The 18,375-nt window shown below is 44.7% G+C and overlaps 1 protein-coding gene across 1 annotated transcript in view; it reads right to left on the reverse strand.

Annotated features, from left to right (window-relative positions):
- enox2 (ecto-NOX disulfide-thiol exchanger 2) overlaps positions 1-18,375 on the reverse strand; it is a 243,873-nt gene that overhangs the window by 184,211 nt on the left and 41,287 nt on the right. Inside the window, exons 4-5 of the mRNA XM_076291632.1 lie at positions 9,860-9,932; positions 1,131-1,226 (exon numbers count right to left, since the gene is read on the reverse strand). Coding sequence (XP_076147747.1) covers positions 1,131-1,167 — 37 coding nt within the window. The 5' untranslated portion in view covers positions 1,168-1,226; positions 9,860-9,932. The remainder of the gene's footprint in view (positions 1-1,130; positions 1,227-9,859; positions 9,933-18,375) is intronic.

The following is an 18,375-nucleotide window of genomic DNA, read 5'->3' on the forward strand; positions in this document are numbered from 1 at the left end:
GCAACGGCAGCGCAGCAGGGCACACGGACCGCATGGTAAATTCATTATCAAGCCCCGCCAGCCTTCGACACTTGCAGTGAGCCTAATGGGAAAGGACATGCTCATCTTCTAAAGCTCCCCTCATTCTCAAGGCTTAGAAATGAACTTCCCTTTTCCACTTTGTCTGTCTCTTTCGCCAGTCTCTGTGTGTGTGTGTGTGTGTGTGTGTGTGTGTGTGTGTGTGTGTGACTCGGGTCCATTTCGCCGTGTGTCTCTAATCCTTCCTGCGCTTTCTCCCTCATTGTGACTGCAGTGAAATAGAAGCCCTGGCGATTCTACTGACAGGGTCTGCTCAAACTGTCACGCAGCACGAAAGCCTCGAAATGTCTTCCACATGGTTCCAACATTCAAAACTAACGCCCAGTGATTATGCATGGTCCACCTGTGACCCAAGTGGCTCACTTTAAAAGTGTTTTCACTTATTTCACCAGAACATATAAGATTGACCTTCTTTTTCTTGCCAAAAGGTAAAAAGGGACAACGTCCGCATATTGCACACAGACTCTCTTCTGAACTCATGCCACATGTGAATGCTTAACAGACCACAAATGTCATGATGTGCATTACAGATGGACACTGCTATTAGTATCAAATCTGCTAAACTAGCCGACAGAATTAGCATAACAGACAAATAAAGTCTTGTGTGCTTTTTATTTTCATATTTTTTAAAACACAGAACACAGCAGCATCTGTCACTCTGAGACTACCACAGAGACAACAAACGCAAAAACAAAAACAGAGAGAGAGATAGGTAAAGAGAGAGAGCGAGAGAGAGAGAGAGAGAGTGAGAGAAAGAGCTAGGTAAAGAGAGAGAGCGAGAGAGAGATGAGAAAGAAAACTTAGACCCCAGGGAGGATCACTGTTGCACCTGTTACCAATAGGCGGCGAGTTGTGACGGATTCAGAAGAACGCCTCATCTCCATGGGAACGCCACCGCCTTATCAGGCGTGCGACAGCAACCGTGCCACCAAATCCTCTTTCCCTACTGTGAAATGCAGACCCATGTCCTGCTGTTAAAATAGAGATCCTCCTGAGAACCAAAGCGAGACCACAGGCCCAAAACGCAGCCCCTGTGTCGGCCGGTCCCTTACCTCCAGTCCGGCCTGATCTGTAGTCCTTGTACATCATGGGTCAGGAAGCCACTGGCCGTGATTTCCACTCCCAAGCTCAACACTGGATGGGCCTGTCTGAACAACACACACACAAAAAACACCACAAAATCAACTTTTCAACATCAACCAGTCAATCAGTCAGTCAATCAATCAATCAAACAGTCAATCAGCTGTGTATACATGTATCATGTGTCATGTGGTATATAAATGTAGTCCTGGACATAGAAATGTCATCAGATGAGCAGGGAAGTGCAGAAAGATTGCAGAGAGATGGCTACTAGTTACAGTATCATTCACAGGATATTGGAAATAACTACGTTTTTTTTTTTTTTGTGTATGTATGATTATTGCAAAGACAAGTCAAGATGGGGCCAAACTGACTTTATCTGGCCTTGATGTTTCTCTGTCCTCAGTCCTACTCAGCCAGACAGCCACACTCTCATACACACAGAGCCCTAATCGCTCCTCGTCACTCTCGCAACACTCTTTTACTGGAAGCCACAATGCTAAAGCACATTGCACAACAGATAGATATGCTCTCAGATCTCTGCTCGCACATCTGGAATTAGTGAAGGACCTGGATAAGTAGCAAGATGCACGCATACGCATACACACACACACACACACACACATATATATTTATGTCGACATAGAGCAAAACAGAAATGCAAACATAAATATAAATATGATGGTGCAGATTGCAGGCTGCAGTGAACAAACAAACCAAAACAAGAATGTATATTAGAATTAGATTATGCATATAAAGAGCAGCATCTGCCAATGATGACGACCAGTAAGGCAGCAGAGTAATACATGTGAACACGCACGCACACACGCACACACACACACATGCACAGACACGCACACACGCGCGCACACACACACACGCACGCACACACGCACACATTTCTGATAATCAGCAGGGTAATAGATTTCAGTTGTATTCCACAAGAAAAAAAGGCATGGTGCAAACAGACCATAGCTAGAGGTCTTGTTGGTTTGATGCAAAGCAGAGCACTTTGGAACTCACAACTCAGTGTGTTGCAATGATGAGGATTACAAAATACATTATCAATACCTTATCAATCTTTTAACTTTTTTTAACTGAAAAAAAGACCTGTGACTATTTGGCAGTGCACCGCAGGTCTCAGATCTGATCTATGAGAGAGGCACAATGAGAGCTCAGACCACCTGTTTGAACCTTTGACCCGGGCTGTGCAACTGTTATAACCTTTCACCTTCCACCAACCGTCCAGCCATTCCCAGCTCTTGCCATTTTGGCCCGTCGTGTGCAGCTGGTCTGGATGCAGAGGCCCAGCTGTCACCGTCGGAAGAGATGTGCGCTAAGCTTTTTATAGGAAGTCACAGGTTCAACACTAGTGCAGACCTCTTCATTATCACCCACTGGAGTGAAGAGAGAGCCACTACCCCTTACAGCTGCTCTGATCTCCCTGTGCCCCCCCCCCACCCCACCCATCTGCAGAAAGAAAATGTGGATCGCTTTGATTAAAGCACAGAGACTCGGAGCGGGAGAAAATATAGAGAGGAAAAAGAAGAGACCCGGTTTCATTTAAGTCAGCATCAAGAGCGGTCTTATCGCTTCAATGCATGAGGAAATAGCATCATTCTGAAACCAGTGGACATCAATGGAAGATTTTTTTTCTCTCTCGCTTTAACCTTTAGGTTATAATTATCTATCTCCGAACGAGTCAATCAATGTAACAATGACCGTTAATTTCTTCTTTCTTTCTTTGTTACTTATTTCATACACTGAGCTCATTTTGTAAATCAAGGCTTACTGTTTTCCATGAGAGGTCTGAGTAGGTCTTCTTAATACTACTGTATAATAACAACAGCCCTGTTTGGCGCTAAAGAGATGCGAAGCACAGGACTCATAAGTCATAATTACTGATGGCTTGCTGTTGTGCAAGAGAGAGAGAGAGACGTTGAATAAGAAATGACAAGCAAGGGATCTTTAACTTGATGAGCGTCTCAAGCACAAGGCTGCATTGAAAAGGAAAGCTAAGCAATCGGCTGATAAAAATTACTCTGAGCCGCAAAGGGTTTTTTTCTCTTTCCTTGTATCTTTTTAGTGGAGGAGATATATAACAGTAGTCTTCACATTTCTGATGCATAATGCCGTTGTCAAAATGCTGAACAAAATCAAAGACGGTTTTACATTGAAGTGTTATACGTATAAACAGTGTTTTCGGTTTAAACATAATTTAACGTTTGCTCCTTGTCTCATCCTCATCTTCCTTTGGTTGCCTTTACCAAATCCACAGGAGGTTATGAGAATGCTGGAATACAATAAGGGAAAATCATCTTATGCGTAAGCAACAATTTGTTTAGCGTACCCTCAGCCTAACCCACGATAACTTCCTTACGCCTTACACCTAAAAATAGTCCCTTCTCAAGATGCTTGGCCTACATAAAAGACAAACATTGAGATAATCCATTTTGATTTGAGGCATTATCTCATCTGCGGTGGAGAGTGAGTCAGCTCTGAGCAATAATCTGGTTCTCAAGCCCTCCAAACAGAACTAAAACCTCAATCCCAAGCAGATTTTCCAAATATTTGCACAGTCCACCTTCAAGCACCTTGCACAATGACTTTCATACTAAGTGTGCCGCAAAATCCATACAGTGAGTGACCTTGTAATGCAGTGCTCATGAATTAGGACATGGATCTGGACACTATTCTTAACAGAGATAAAGGTGATCAATACTGCCAACGTGCGGAGTAACGGCAACTTAAAATGTTTCTTCCAGTCCACCACGGTAAGTGTACATGTACTGTAGGTGAAACGAGCCCTCTTCTGCACAAAGGAGGGCAGACAGGTTGAAGAAAATAAAGCATGCTGTCGGGCATCCCGCAGCTGTAATGGATTTTGTGCTTTTTATCAAAGTGCTGCAGTTTGCTATGTGGCAGCACTGGCCTCTCCAGCATCACAAAAAAAAAAAGAAAAGAAAGGTTGCATGGAAAGATCTGTCTAGCCAGGATAACAGAGGTGTTTTGAAAACGCTGACACCCAAAGCAAAGGTAGCGTTTGCTGCAAGCTCTTCTAAGTGGCAGCAAGTTCATCAGATCCCAAAGACACACCGTCTTCATATGGCTGAAAAACTGGCTATACCAGGGGTGTATAGACAGGGGAACATGCGCGTGAGACAGAATGAAATGAATATATGGTGACAGAGATGGATCTTGCCTTGACAAGAGTGAACAACACATCATCCCTCACCCGCAGATGAAAGGAACTCGCTAGAACACCAAGAACAATTACACCGCACTTACATTTCAGCTCCTCTCTCAGCACAGGGCACGTGAAACCATGACAACAGATGAAATGGGCACAGCCTGGACTGATTTAGGATGCGTCAGACAGAGCATGCGAGGGCTATGAGGAGTGTGCTACTAGTGATGTGGCGAGAGATACCAAAATTACTCTCTGGTCGTATACAAACACGGCCAAAAGCAAGACGTGCTCTATTGGTTGCGCCCGTTGGTTGCTCCACACAACCAGATGAACAACCAGATATTCCAGAATATCTAAATAAAATCATTTGTGATGGTTTTGGCACTCTCAGACTCTCAAAACCATTTCCTTTTCTAAAATAAACACTATGATCTTAGTCATTTCAGCCGTCTCAAGACGGAGTCCAGCTGTCCATTAGTGTCTTTCAGGGTTCATTTAGTAGGCTAGAGTCTGACCACGCTCTTTTCACGGGATACAAAGGAACGGTGCTGTCAACAGACTAAATGGCTGTTTTAGCAGGGCCTGTGATACCAAATCACAGTGTCCGAGAGCCACACAGCTGAGCGTGGCGAGCCAGCCTGATATGGGGCTGAGATTGCTTTGTGGTGAGTAACAGGCACTTAGGCACAACGCTGAAAGACAGAAGAAAGAGAGGGGCAGGCTGGGTGATGGGGGGGGGCAGCAGGGGTTGTAGGAGGGTGTCAGAGCCATCGAAGCACTCGTTCCAAGGCCCTGCCACAACCTTCTTCAATTTACTCCACAGCGCAAGTGGTAATAGAGGAGCCACTGACTGTGGTCTCCCATCCCTTACTGGGTTGAAGTGAAGGGCAGCAAAAAGGCACCCATGTACGCACATAGGCACAATTATCACACATACGCACACACGCACGCACACGCGCATGCACACACACACACACATACACACACACATACACGCACGCACGCAATATTAGGGCCAGGCACAGCATCTCACTTGAATCCCAGATCCCAGATCCAAGTACACACACAGATATGCAACGAGATCCTACACGGCAATGACAGTGTACAAATGGGGAAAGATATCCAAGTTGCGTTTAAAAAGAAACTTTGACTTTGACTCTGACTCCTAAACAATCACATGAGGATCAGGAAGAGTGCTGCGGGAGAGAGGAAAGCGCAGTGTGCGGTCCGGGAGCCACGTCAGACATAAAGAAACATCAAAAACAATCATATTTCACCCTCGCAACTTGCGCTCTCCTTACACATTCATTATTGAGATCACCTTCCTTTTTCTACTGTTCCCCCCACCAGCACTCCTCACAGCAGCAGGGAAATGCAGTCACATTTCTGACTTCGAAGTGCCAAATGTGTAATGACTATTAATGACATAAGTTCTCAGGAAGGGGAATTTCAGTTCAGCTCTTTGAAAAATTGTCCCGCAACCATGCAACCCACCCACCCCCAGCCACTACCCACCACCCTCCTATTTTCAATCATAAAATGCATGTGTGGGACCCAGGCTTAAAACGTGAGCTGGTGAGTTTAGAATGGATCCCAGCTCCCCGAGTTCCAAAGAGAATTGTGTTATTATACAGGACACCACTAGCTGTGGGCATGAATGTGATTAAAACAGAGAAGATGTGAGCTAGACCTAAAATCTGAATATCTCTTATGATGAGGCGGGGGGGGGGGGGATGCAATACACTACAGAAAAAAGAAAAACCGTACGCGTCTAGTAACGATATGTTGAACCTGAGGACATTAAAAGCAGATCCCCTAGCTCGAATGGGGGAGTACTAGAGAGGGAGAGAAGGAAGTGTGTGTTTAAACATCTTTTGCACATTTTATCCTTCAGACATGTACAGGTGTCTGTGTTTCCAGCTGCATGTCCAGTGTCCATGGCAGGGTGATGAACCCACACCGATCACACTGACTCAGCTAGGTTCTGCCACTTCCCCCACTTCTGTTCTCCGACGATGAAGGCGAGCGTGTAATTGCTCCGAGGATTGGCCAAATCTGTTGTGCTGACGGTGGGGCTCTAGTAGGAAAGCAAATCTCTGGCTTTTCGCCTTTATGACATAATTTGGATTCTTTAGTCAATGGCTGAACAGCCAGTTTGTTACAAGACACAGAACTTGCTGGCACACCAAGGATCTGGAATGCAGCCATTGGACTTTAGTTTCGGTTTCTAACACCGAAAAAACATACACACATATAGTCACGACTCCTATTCAATTATGTTCAAATTTAACACTGTACTAAAATCCCAGTCTAAAAAAAACTTTACATTTTACAGCAAGTACATTGTGACAAAAAGACAAAATTGTATCTAGTAGTCTACTTTTTACTACCAGTAAGGAGAACTATTCAAAGTCCTTGGGAATATAAATCTATCATCTTCCCAATTCAATCAGTTACTTAAAGGCAACTTCCTATGCACATTGTTTAACTTAATATGATAGCTTTAAAGTCATTTTGATGATGAATATAACTGTATTAGGAAGAATAGTGCAACTTCCCAGCTGTTCCTACCCGTCTACTGAGAACCAACCTGGCAGCCTTGCGTGGTATTTACAACAGTTGGGTAAAATACAAATACTTCACAACTATAGGGGGAGCCCATTAGCTAAAAAAAAAAAAAAAAATGAAACTGCACTGGATACCTTTAATATTGCTCTATATTTCTGCCTTTCAAATCAATGGACTGATTCTAACTGAACTGTTACATCTGTAGCACCTCGTCTTAGGCTGAAATCAATAGAGGAAAGGCTCTTAAGACTCCCAAAATCAAGTACCAAGTTCATCACAGTTATGGAGAACACAGATGTAAGAGGCATTCATAATTGATCATTCATTTTTTTAAAAATCTTTTTCATATTTTCTGTCTACCCATCCAGACGTAACCTTGGAAACTCGGACCAATGATTTCCTGTGAGGAAGAATGCTGTGCAGGTTCACTGCCGCTCTACGTTAATGCGAGACCTGAGATAATTGCAGGTTGCGCTTCAATTTGCCATTCTCGCCCAACATAATGAAAAGGGCTGCCATTAGGGGCATTTTCCCATTAGTTAATTACAGACTTATGACATGATCAAACTGTCATCCTCTATCAAACAGCGCGCGCGCGCACACACACACACACACACACACACACAGACACACACACACACACACACACACACACACACACACACACACACACACACACACACACACACACACACACACACACACACACACACACACACACACACACACACACACACACACACACACACACACACACACAAACGCATGGGGAAAATCTGCTCTTGTAATAGAGGTGAAAAGAAGAGCAAACAAATGAGAAAAGCAGCACAAACTCTATGGCGCAGCGCAACCCAGCACAGCGTTTCATTTTCTCCCCGGGCTGGCGCGCTCCGTGATGTTTATTGACGAAAGCGGCGCGGCTTCTTCCGCAGATATCATGGCATAAGTGGAGGGCATTATTCATCCCGAGGAGCCTGCCAGTGGAGCTACGGGCCAGAACACTGCTGGTGGCAAAGATCAGTGGACCCCCACAGACGAACAGAAGCTTATCAGACAGAGTCAACACGGGCACATTGCGATGGCGGAGATAACAGATCAGCGCATCGCCACCTATTCATCATGCTGCTGGAAGAAGAGGAGGAGGAGGAGGAGAAGGAGGAGGAGACAGATGAGGAATGGGAGATTGGGGTGGGTGGGAAGTGGTAAGGATAGGTTTCTGCATGGGCCAGCTTGGGCCTTTCTCAGGGATGAAACGGAGATGGTGTGCTAGCCAGCAGTGGATTCATCATACACACTTAAAGACAAACTGATTTATACAGTGCCACGTACAGCCGGAACGTCTCCAACCCCCCCCCCCCCTACTCCTCCACAGTCTTCGGCGCTAGCCAGCGGAGTTATCTGCAAAAATGCCACAGTATTTCATTTTCAGATACAGAGAGGACTTTGGAGGAAAAGGGAAGGAAAGAAATGAGATCTTAGGATTACAGATGGGGAAAAGGAAATATGCTATAAACAATGATGTGCACAGCCATTTAGTTTAGCAGTCTAACTTGAAGCATATACTGCCATGTGTGAAGTGAATGAGCAATTCCAATTTTTTTTTACTGAGACATGCAGTAATAAGCCACCTAAAAACAGGCCTGCTGTTCTCTGATTGCAAAAGGAATCAACCTGCTTAGAGACTTACCGGTACCAGAATCACAGAAACCCAACATATCTGTCCTCTCCCATGTGATTGCTCACCTCCAAAATGACAGGGAGGGGCAAGCTGTTCCAACAGAAGGGTGTCATTCAGTTTGACTTAGGGGGGTGGGTTACCAATCAGGGAGCTGCCAGTGTCGCAATTCATCAGTGATGGATCATAGGGTGTCAAAAACGACAGAATCTCATGATGCACATCTGAATCGAAGTAATCACAGAGGAGGGAGTAGTTCCAACTCTCTTAAATAATGGATGTCATAATAGATGTCAGTAATGCCATACTCAGTAATGCCTCGAAAGTATCGGCAGAAAAAATACAAGCCTTGGCAGGGGAGTGGACGCTTGAAAAACTGGACCTTCGGTTATTAAAGAGGGCTACACACACACAGATCCTTTTCTTGGCAAGGGCTTCGGCCTTCGGTTGTCCACCTCGACAGTTAATCAAGCGGAACACCCTAGTGTCGTCCCTCAGGAGAGCCAGAACACACCCAAAAATGGCCTTTTTAGCTGAAGTTATTATCCCCATATGTCACTGTCATGGCAACCAAGAGCCAAGAGCCAAGGAAGGGCAGATGCCACATTAGAGGAGCGCTTGGTGTGGATTTACACCGATTTCGCTCACTCACGGCGTCAAACAGTTGAGCACTCAAGAGGCGATGGTCATTGTGACCTACTGTACATCACAGAGAACGATCGAGGGTCAGCTTTTAATATACGGTACTTATTTACTGATGAAATATGCATGCACAGTTATAGGAAAAACTGAAATGTCCAGGTGACGAGACTTGTCTTTAGTAACGTGACACAACATCTTGAATCTCAACCAGATGTGTTAGCTAATGTTTGATCTGGTCACATCCACGAGCAAGGGACAAACTGCTGGACATAATCAACATCGGATCATGGATAAAAAAAAAAGAATATTCTTAAAGCAGTGACACAACATTTGGGTGTGAATGGAAAAGTGTTGGGCAATAAAGCTCAAGCTGGAAAAATACGGCAAAAAAAGCACATATTACTGAACCGAGGAGGTGCTAATCCATTACAGGCAAGGTACTCATGTATTGGAAAGCACAACTGTGTCCTCATATGGCTTTGAAGTAATGTTACAGGCACTCAGCATTGCTACTGCCAAATCCCTTAGACAAAGAATGGAGGAAAAGACAAGAGTCAACATCATTTTCACTTGGCTTTAGCCATGTCTGCATGCTAATGAGAAGCTGTAACAATAATAACACTCACCTCTCCACAATTAAAACAGACCCGATGTGCACAAGGAGAAAGGATTGCCCAGATACTGAGGAAGCAGCCACGTCTGAGAGAGAGAGTGACAGAGAGAGAGATAAAGAGAGAGAGAGACAGAGAGAGAGAGAGACAGAGAAGGGGGGGGGTATGGTTGAATATTGCATAAAAGTAAAGCCATTGCAATAAAAAGTCGTATGAGTGTCAGAGGCCTCTTTCGTAACTTTCCTACAACACCAGTAGTTGGCAGCTGAGACCCGCTTTTCAACCAGGCTCTGCCCAAGGTTTTATTTTTCCTTATAAAAATGGGCTTTTTCCGTGTTGCTGCTTGCCTCTGTGTCCTTGTTCTTCAGGGAATCTAAAGGTAGTTTTGTGCACAGCACTTTGAGACAATGTTCATCGCTACTGGCCATATATAAATGATTAAAACTCAATTGAAATGTAAAGACTGTGAATGCAACCTAGCCCCATCCTTATTGCACTACCCCAAGACAGGAATAAATCTACTTTAGAACTACAATAGACCAGGTCATTGGAAAAGTAGGCCATCTTTCAAATGGCTATCGCCAAACCACTGGCGGGGTTCTTCACTCTTCCCTCCAGCTGTTAGGCCGGTTTGGAGAGATCATCCAGTTTTATTGATCCACCCATGACAGGATACTAATTCTCACACACAACTGGAGTAGGCTATTTTTCACATCATTACACATTACTTTACCCACCTATAGCCTAATTCTATTTAATGCTAACCCAATGCAAATCTAGCCTAGGAACACCCAGACCTTCAGAATTGTATGGGAGTGGGTCTGGAAAAGTTCCAAAGAAATACACATCCATGCCGGATTAGTGATTGTATGCCCATGTTTTAGGGACATTGGAAATGGGCTTCAATGGCTCTTGGCCAGACTGACCTGCAGAGCAAACACCAAATTTGCCAAAAGTTTTTATGGGTATTTCCAGGCTAATAGAATTCACTATCTTCTACAAATTGATTCTCTTGCTTCAAATATTTACCAAAGTGTACATGTTGCCTACTCATTTCACTCTTTGCGCTTTTTGGTGAGTCTATGTCGATCAGAAAGGATTGTATCTGAAAGCAATCCTTCAGACAGACTTACGGTCAATCACTTCACTGATAAATTAAGTGGTGGATCATAAAAGTGATGAGAATGATCATTAAAAGAATGATCATGATTAACTGCATGCATGTATTTAAAATAGCAGTGCAACCCAGGGCTGGCAGAGGTCACCGCCCGGTTGAGCCTCCTGGTTAGTTGAGAAATAGCTTACTGCTCCAGATTTAAAACAAACAAACAAACAGGATAAACAAGAACAATAATTGCAGGCAGTGCAGGTCCTCAGAGGTCCCCCATGAGATACAGGTTCATTAGTCAGAAGCAGAGACACACACAAACGACTGCTGGTGGGTTGGGGTTGAACACTGGAGTTTGTGTGTGTGTGTATGTGTGTGCGTGTGTGTGTGTGTGTGTGTGTGCGCGTGTGTGTGTGTGTGTGTGTGTGTGTGTATTGTGTAGGGGGGAGGGTTAAATCGCCAAGGCATGAGCCATTAGGTTCTTTTAGGGCTTTTAAACTGTGGCCGATTCAATTCAAAGCCCCTAAGCCATGTGGGACAGCGCAGAGGTGTTGAAACCAGATTGCCAGAATAATGGGATTTCTGCCATGACATACCTGACCTGGGGCATCACCTGACCTGCCACACTGGCCACGGAGAGGTCTCAAAAATGACTGTAACCCTGGGGCAGACCAGAGCAGGTGTGCTCCCTTGTTATTGGAGCAAATGGGTCGATTGCCCATTAAATCGAATGCCAATGATGTTAGCCAGAGTTAGGCTACAGTGTGAGCCCTGTGCAGCCTCTGCTGCATCTGTGGCTCAAACATAAAGAACAGAGATTTCCACAAAAAGTATGCTACACAAAAAGGAAGCAATAGCACATAGCTGGAAGGCCACATCTGCCATTACATTGTACAACTCAATCAGCATCTGAGAGACAGCTTTCTTTCAGAACTCTCAGGAAAGAAGTGGTATAAAACTAGCCTGGGCGCCAGCCGAACTTAGCCCCGTCCACAACATCTGAGGTCGGGAAGGTTGGTCTGGACTTGTTCCGTTGTCGAGCAACTATGCCCGAACCAGAGCTGTTTGGACCAATCAAATTGGGCTTTGTACGATGATGGACAGATGAGCAACGGTGCCTCATCTATCACGTCATCTGAGCACGCTTAGGTTTGCAACAAAAACACTGTGGCTAGAAGCTAGACAGACGGCTTAAGACCCTGTTTACACATAGGGAAAATGCATATATTTCCATGCGGTTTGGCCTTTCATTTACATGAAAACGGAGGTTTTATCACTGAACACGATAATTTCTGAAAACTACGGCCAAAATGGATGTGTGGGAAAACTCCAGTATCACATTTGCACGTAATCAAGGGAAAACAACGTTTTTTCCCTCGTTTGTTTGAAATCTCTGATTGGCTATCTGTTTGCTCGAGTGGTTTGCGACACCTTCCCCCGGCTGTTTTTAGCATCGGTGTGAACGGAATTATTTTTAAAAATGAATAGCCTACCCTGCTAGGGTCTACGTACATCCTGTTCTTAGATTTCTCTATCTTGTTGTACAGTACAAGATAGTGACCAGAAAACAATGTTAAGGCATTTGTGGAGAAGATGGATAGTATATAAGTATAAAGTCCTTACATTGTCTTGACACTAGCATCAAAAACAATGATTTGAATGAAACAGATAAACCATCAGTAACGCCACAACCAGCAATGCCAAAACCTTCTGATTTAGAAGGCTACGTCTAATAAAAATAAAACCTATTTAGAGAATAGGTGTGCACCGGGTTAGGAGAAATATTTTCTAAAGCTTCTAATTTATGTCTCACCGGGGGGAAATCAGTACTTTGCATGTGTATGTGTGTGTGTGTGTGTGGGTGTGTGTGTGTGTGCAGGCGCGTGTGTGTGGTGGGGTAACGAGGCTGAGGAATTGCTGGAAGAAAACTCAGTATGACAGGTTCCTTTCAACAGCCAAAAAGGGGGGAAACGTGCAGTGTCCTCTTTGCAAAAACATTGATTTTCTCTCCAAGTGGGAACAATGCAGTCTGTCCCTGAGGAGACTGCAGAGCCGCTACCCCACAAGTCTGCTTTGATACCCATCCAATTCTCATTAACTGCTGAATAAAAGTGTTCATCCCCCTATCATTACACTCCTTCCTATCCCCCCTCCACCCTGACCTGAAAAAAAGAAACACAGCGGCACTTTTCTGGACAAAAAGGGTGGTGGCTTTGTGTTTGTTAGCTAATTAGTCCCCGCTGACACGTTTCCGTGACGCGAGACACCCCGGAAAATACCGGCAGCCAGTGACGGAGCCGGTGACAGACGTGTGCGAAATCTGGCGACGGCTGTGCAGAAGGCGCTCAGAGGCACGCGAGGATAAATACAACTGCATCTCTCCAGATTACAGCACAACCGCCGCGTCGTCTGCCCGACAGAGATTGATAATACAACAATACAATACAACTCTCTCGTTTCCAGCCTCTAAGAAAGGCCCCTCATCTAATAAAGTATAACTACAACTATATCCAATAACGTTCATCAAAATTGTGTCATGCAGATGAGGCCAGCAAAGGCAGTGCTGTGATAATAGAATATATTACTCGCAAGAGCCAACAGCCTTCTTAATACTTCTGAATCCATGCAAGGAGTGTGATAAAAGAATTGGTCAACCTCAACAGATTCCCAAATGATTATTTTAAAAAGAAAAACAACAATGTGATGTCACTGTAATGAAGTTCAGGAATAAAAGGGGGAAAAAAACAGACTGGGTTGCAGCCATAGCAAAGCAGGCAACCTCTCCCATCCCTCAGCTGGGAGACTGGAGGGTCTCAAATGTAGCACAGAGACTTGCTATTTATGAGTGGGCCTGGGGCCAATGGACCTGAATTTAACAGCCGTATGCATGCAAGCTCGCCTTGTGTCTGTGGCCAACGTGCAGGACTGGGGAAATCACTCACAGCTGACACATATGGCCTCGTCCGAGCGCTTTGGCAAGTTGAGAGTCTGGCAGAGCTGCAGAACAACAAAATATCGCCGCACACGCTTGTTTTTTTTTTTTAAGAAGAAAAAAGGAAAATAAACACCCCTCTACAAAAGCTCTAAAGTGAAAGTAAACAGGCTTGGCAAAATGTAACTAAATCAAACCTGCATGTATTTAGCTCAACAACTAAAAAGCCACATCAAGCATCTGCCTTCAATTTGCCTTATTAATTATCATCAAAATGGGAGATTGAGCGCAGCTATTTTGCAAACTAGCCTCAACGGCATAGCTGTTGCCGTTGTCAACATAAATAAATAAACAATAAAATATACGTACAGGAAAAAAGAGAGAGGGAAAGGCTAAGCAACGCGCATGAAATGGCTCCAACAAAATAAACCAGCTGGATTATGTTTCCCATGCTGATTTATGACAATCGTTCTGCTTCTCTTTCCCAGGCTGGGCCTCATCCCAGCATTGCTGAGTGATGTGGTGAGTCCTCGACTAGCGCTAATCTCTTTTCATGCCGAAAGTGCCTTATGAGCAAGAGGCCCAGTTAGTTGTTGTCTCGAAAATGGAGCCATATGAGCAACACCTTGCAGCTCTTCTCATCCGATGATTTTCTCAGCAGGGACACAGAGACCATGAGACCCCTGATGATAATGCGTGGGCTTAGTCAGACGGCCAGCCGAACCCATACAGGGCTGTGATACAAAGAGAAGCACTAAGGCTGATCTCCAATGGTCCATTGTTGGATATGGCTCTAATCAAGCAAGTAGTAACCAATTCATGTGTGGGTATGCAATGCGCGACGGGGACCCCGCTTTCTGTGTAAATTGCTCTACTTTAACAGCAGGAGCCAAGTGCTTCACCGCTGGTGTGGTAAAGTCAGTCACAGGGTCATTTCCTCTCATGGCCATGCCTTCCTCCTCCTCTCGGTGGACTAATGGCATCCAGGCCTTATGCACCATCAAATTGCTAATCACACTCACATCAAACGCAAACACGTACACTTCAGAAATTATTACACTGCCTAATAGTGCCTATAGCAAAATGGCACTAGAGGGAAAGAAAACCTTCAAAAAGTTGAATGTTGAGTCATGTCCCACAAAGCACGGGCTACAAAGTCGTAAATAACGAGTGCAGTGTTTTTTATGACCCCCACAGATGGCACTCCAATTATTGTAACAGCCAGGACAGGACCATCACGCAACACGGTGTCTGCCTGAAGCCACGCTCCATACATTCTCCACTGTGGTGGCGGGCGACACTATTTGTGTGCGGTGGTGAGATCCCCTGTGCTAGCTTGACGTCGGGATTTGCCGACCCAGACTGCTGTGACATTTGCCGACCCAGACTGCTGAGGCAACACAATAATGCATGAAGATCTATTCTGCTTATGAACGTCGGCGACAGTGAGATGGAAAGAAAGGAAGAAAGAAAGAAAGAAAGAAAGAATGCAATACAGGATGGAAGATGAGCAGCATCTTGGGAAATTGCATCTCTCTTCAGGCAAATAAAGTCAACATAACACATGCGCGCAACACTCCCATGAATTCCGAACCACGCGTGTCCTGATTATTTTATTCTTGAATTCGCCCTGAAATGTACTGCTCCGTCTGCCTCGCCTGCCTGCGCCGTCACGCTGTGCTCGCCTTGTCCTTGTGTTCATGTTATATAAGACACTTCTTCAATGAAAGGGCCTTTTAGAACGCTGTAATGCTTCTGTTGGATGTCGCACAGGCTTTTGCACATTAGGTAAGGTGGTTCCAAACACTGCTATTTTACAGTGCTATTTTGGAAACATTGGGGGGGGGGGGGGTGCACTTGAAAACAGCACTCTAAGGCATCTGATTCTGAAATATGAGATAAAAAAAATGAATCGCACTGTAAGTGTAATCCTTGTGAACATGCTGAGATGCATTTATAATATTTTACGCCACTTTTGTCTCCCCTCTGCTTTCATTCCCCATTCACGGTTCCCTTTCCTTTACTTCTTTTTGATACTTCGTCTGGATCCTTCTGTGTCTTCGGTGTGTCCACAGCAGTATTACGACAGCAGATCTGCTCGATCTCGGAACTTTGAGAAAGATAATGTGTCCTGCCAGCCAGGAGTCTCACTGCAATGCTCAACCAGTGATTGAATGACCACCAAATGGTTAACGAGAGCTGAACAGTTACCTGCGCAAGCACCCCCCCCACCCCCTCCCTGCCCTTGTAGGGATATGAGCGTGAGGTGTGCAGCTTTCATCTTACACATTCTGTGTTTCTCCCTCTCCTCCATTTAGCCCTCTTTGCAGTCGTCTGCCACTTTACAGAACCCGATGTTTGCTCGGAGCCAACCATAAATAATTCATAGTTTGAAGCGGACACAATGAATACCAATACCCTCATATTGCAGAGCACTATCATCAAGGCTGATTGCGGTACCTGAGGTCATTAACTCCATTGGTGGCAGGGTGCCCGCAATCCCGAACGGCCGGCACAGACTGCTGACACCAAGGTTACCCAGCAACCTGTTAACGGGTCCGCCTAAAGGGCCTGGCGGCTAGAGGACTAGAGAAGGAGGGAGGGAGAGAGAGAGAGGGAAGAAGGGAGGGGAAATTGAATTCTGGAGTTCAAATTGTTTTCGCATTAGGTGTGCTCCCTGCACTTGGTGAAGACACAGATTGTGCATTAAAGATGAGAGGGCAGCGCCAAAAGCAGAGAAAGCAACGAGCTTAAAACAAAAAAGGATGCCACGTAGAAAATGGAAGGATCTCCTCAAATCTCGACAGATGGGACCAATGGGTAGCTAGAAGGTCCAAAGACTTGGTGTATGTAATGGTGTATAATGACAACAGAACAGCTGACTGATGTGAGCCATCCCACATGAGGACAAAAACATGGGTGAAACTGCAGGGGAAAAGGGAAAACTGCTGAATGACATCAGGCGTCTTATCTCAACACTATAGAGCAACGAATCAATCACATTTTCTTACAGATGTTCTTCTGCTCTTCAAACCTTCTTCCGTGTGTTTGCTTCAGTAAACAAGGTGAACTAATTTGACAAAATAACTGATAATAAAACCATATAACCCAGTTAACACAGACAGTCATCTGCATTTCTATTTTGGGACATGTTTCAATGGCTATCTCAGAAACACAGAGAAGCAGTCAGTACCGCAAGACATTGAAGGTGCAGGGGTTCAAAAAGCAGCTTTGATTTTATAAAGTTAGAAACATCTTCCCAAACTGTCACAAAGCAAATCCATAATCATATCGCAATCTTGCAATTCCCTGGTCAAATTCAAGATTGAGTTTCATATCAACTCACTGAAGAGGGCTCTTCAACCTCACACTATGGCGGGTAGCCCTGACTGCTCGGACAGAGCATAGAACACGGAACCCATTGACGCCTGACTGATTGACTTTCGGATTTCCAAGCTCCGCATTGTTCCAAAGCTATTTAGAGGTCTGCTGGAGTGAGATGGCTTTACTGCTCCCCAGGTGATGCTACCGGCTGAGTGAATCCTGCCCCCCCATTGTCTTGGGCCGAGTGTGACTAAGTTGATTTCTTTTTGTGAGACAGAGCCCTGAACATTTGAGCCAGACAGTGAGCAATCAATAAACAAACAAAAGTGTGTTATAAAAATGAAAGCTATCCCTCTGCGGGGACATCATTCAGCATTGTTGCCTTATCCTACGGTTTTGTTGTTGCTTACAATGAGGGTCATTTGGAGAAAGCATCTCAAGTGTCTCATAAATGCAAAAGGATTTTAGATTTGGGAAATATGACACTGTTGCACTTGTTGCACTGTTGCTAAGCTGTTATGGAATTAACATGCTAATTCAAGCTAATGGTCATACAAATGGCTCTAAAGTTCACTAGATCTGCCTCTTTGTTGCGCTGTTCATGGTTTTATGAGGACAAATATGAAAGCCTCTTACGACCCGTGTAATCAGACCTCTGGGTGTTCATCACAAATTAGTATAGCTGTATTATTGGTCTTTGTGCATTGGTGCCACCAAGTCTAAATGCTCATGCTAATAAAGCAATTTTGAATTTCAATCCAGAACAGCATGAAACAAATTGCACCGATCCATAAGAGCAACCAATGACAGCATTACAGGGCCATGTTGTGACGACAGAGTATATATCCTTTTAGCCTCATAGTTCGCCTTAAATGGCCCTTAAATACCCCATGCCAATAGCCTGACGAGGCAAACCAAGATCAAGATGTAGGGTCTGGGAACTCACCATTGGCAGTGCTCAATCCGAGGGGCGGGATAAACGGTTGTCTTTCAAATTCCCTCTGCACCCTCTGGATAGTGCTACAACTCATGAGTCCCATGCATTTTCCCACCAGTGGAGCTGGTTGGCTAGTTGATCAAACTTTTGCCAACTTAAAAAAAGTTTAATGAGTTGCGCTGTTCGCCAGCAGCAGCATCCATCTTCTTTGTTGTCAAGTAGCAGGGAAT

This window comes from Alosa pseudoharengus, unplaced genomic scaffold (assembly GCF_046254945.1).
Source record: "Alosa pseudoharengus isolate Yale_2024_CS ecotype anadromous, Long Island Sound unplaced genomic scaffold, YU_APseudo_1.1 YU_APseudo_1.1_scf_19, whole genome shotgun sequence".
Classification (NCBI taxonomy): Eukaryota; Metazoa; Chordata; class Actinopteri; order Clupeiformes; family Clupeidae; genus Alosa; species Alosa pseudoharengus.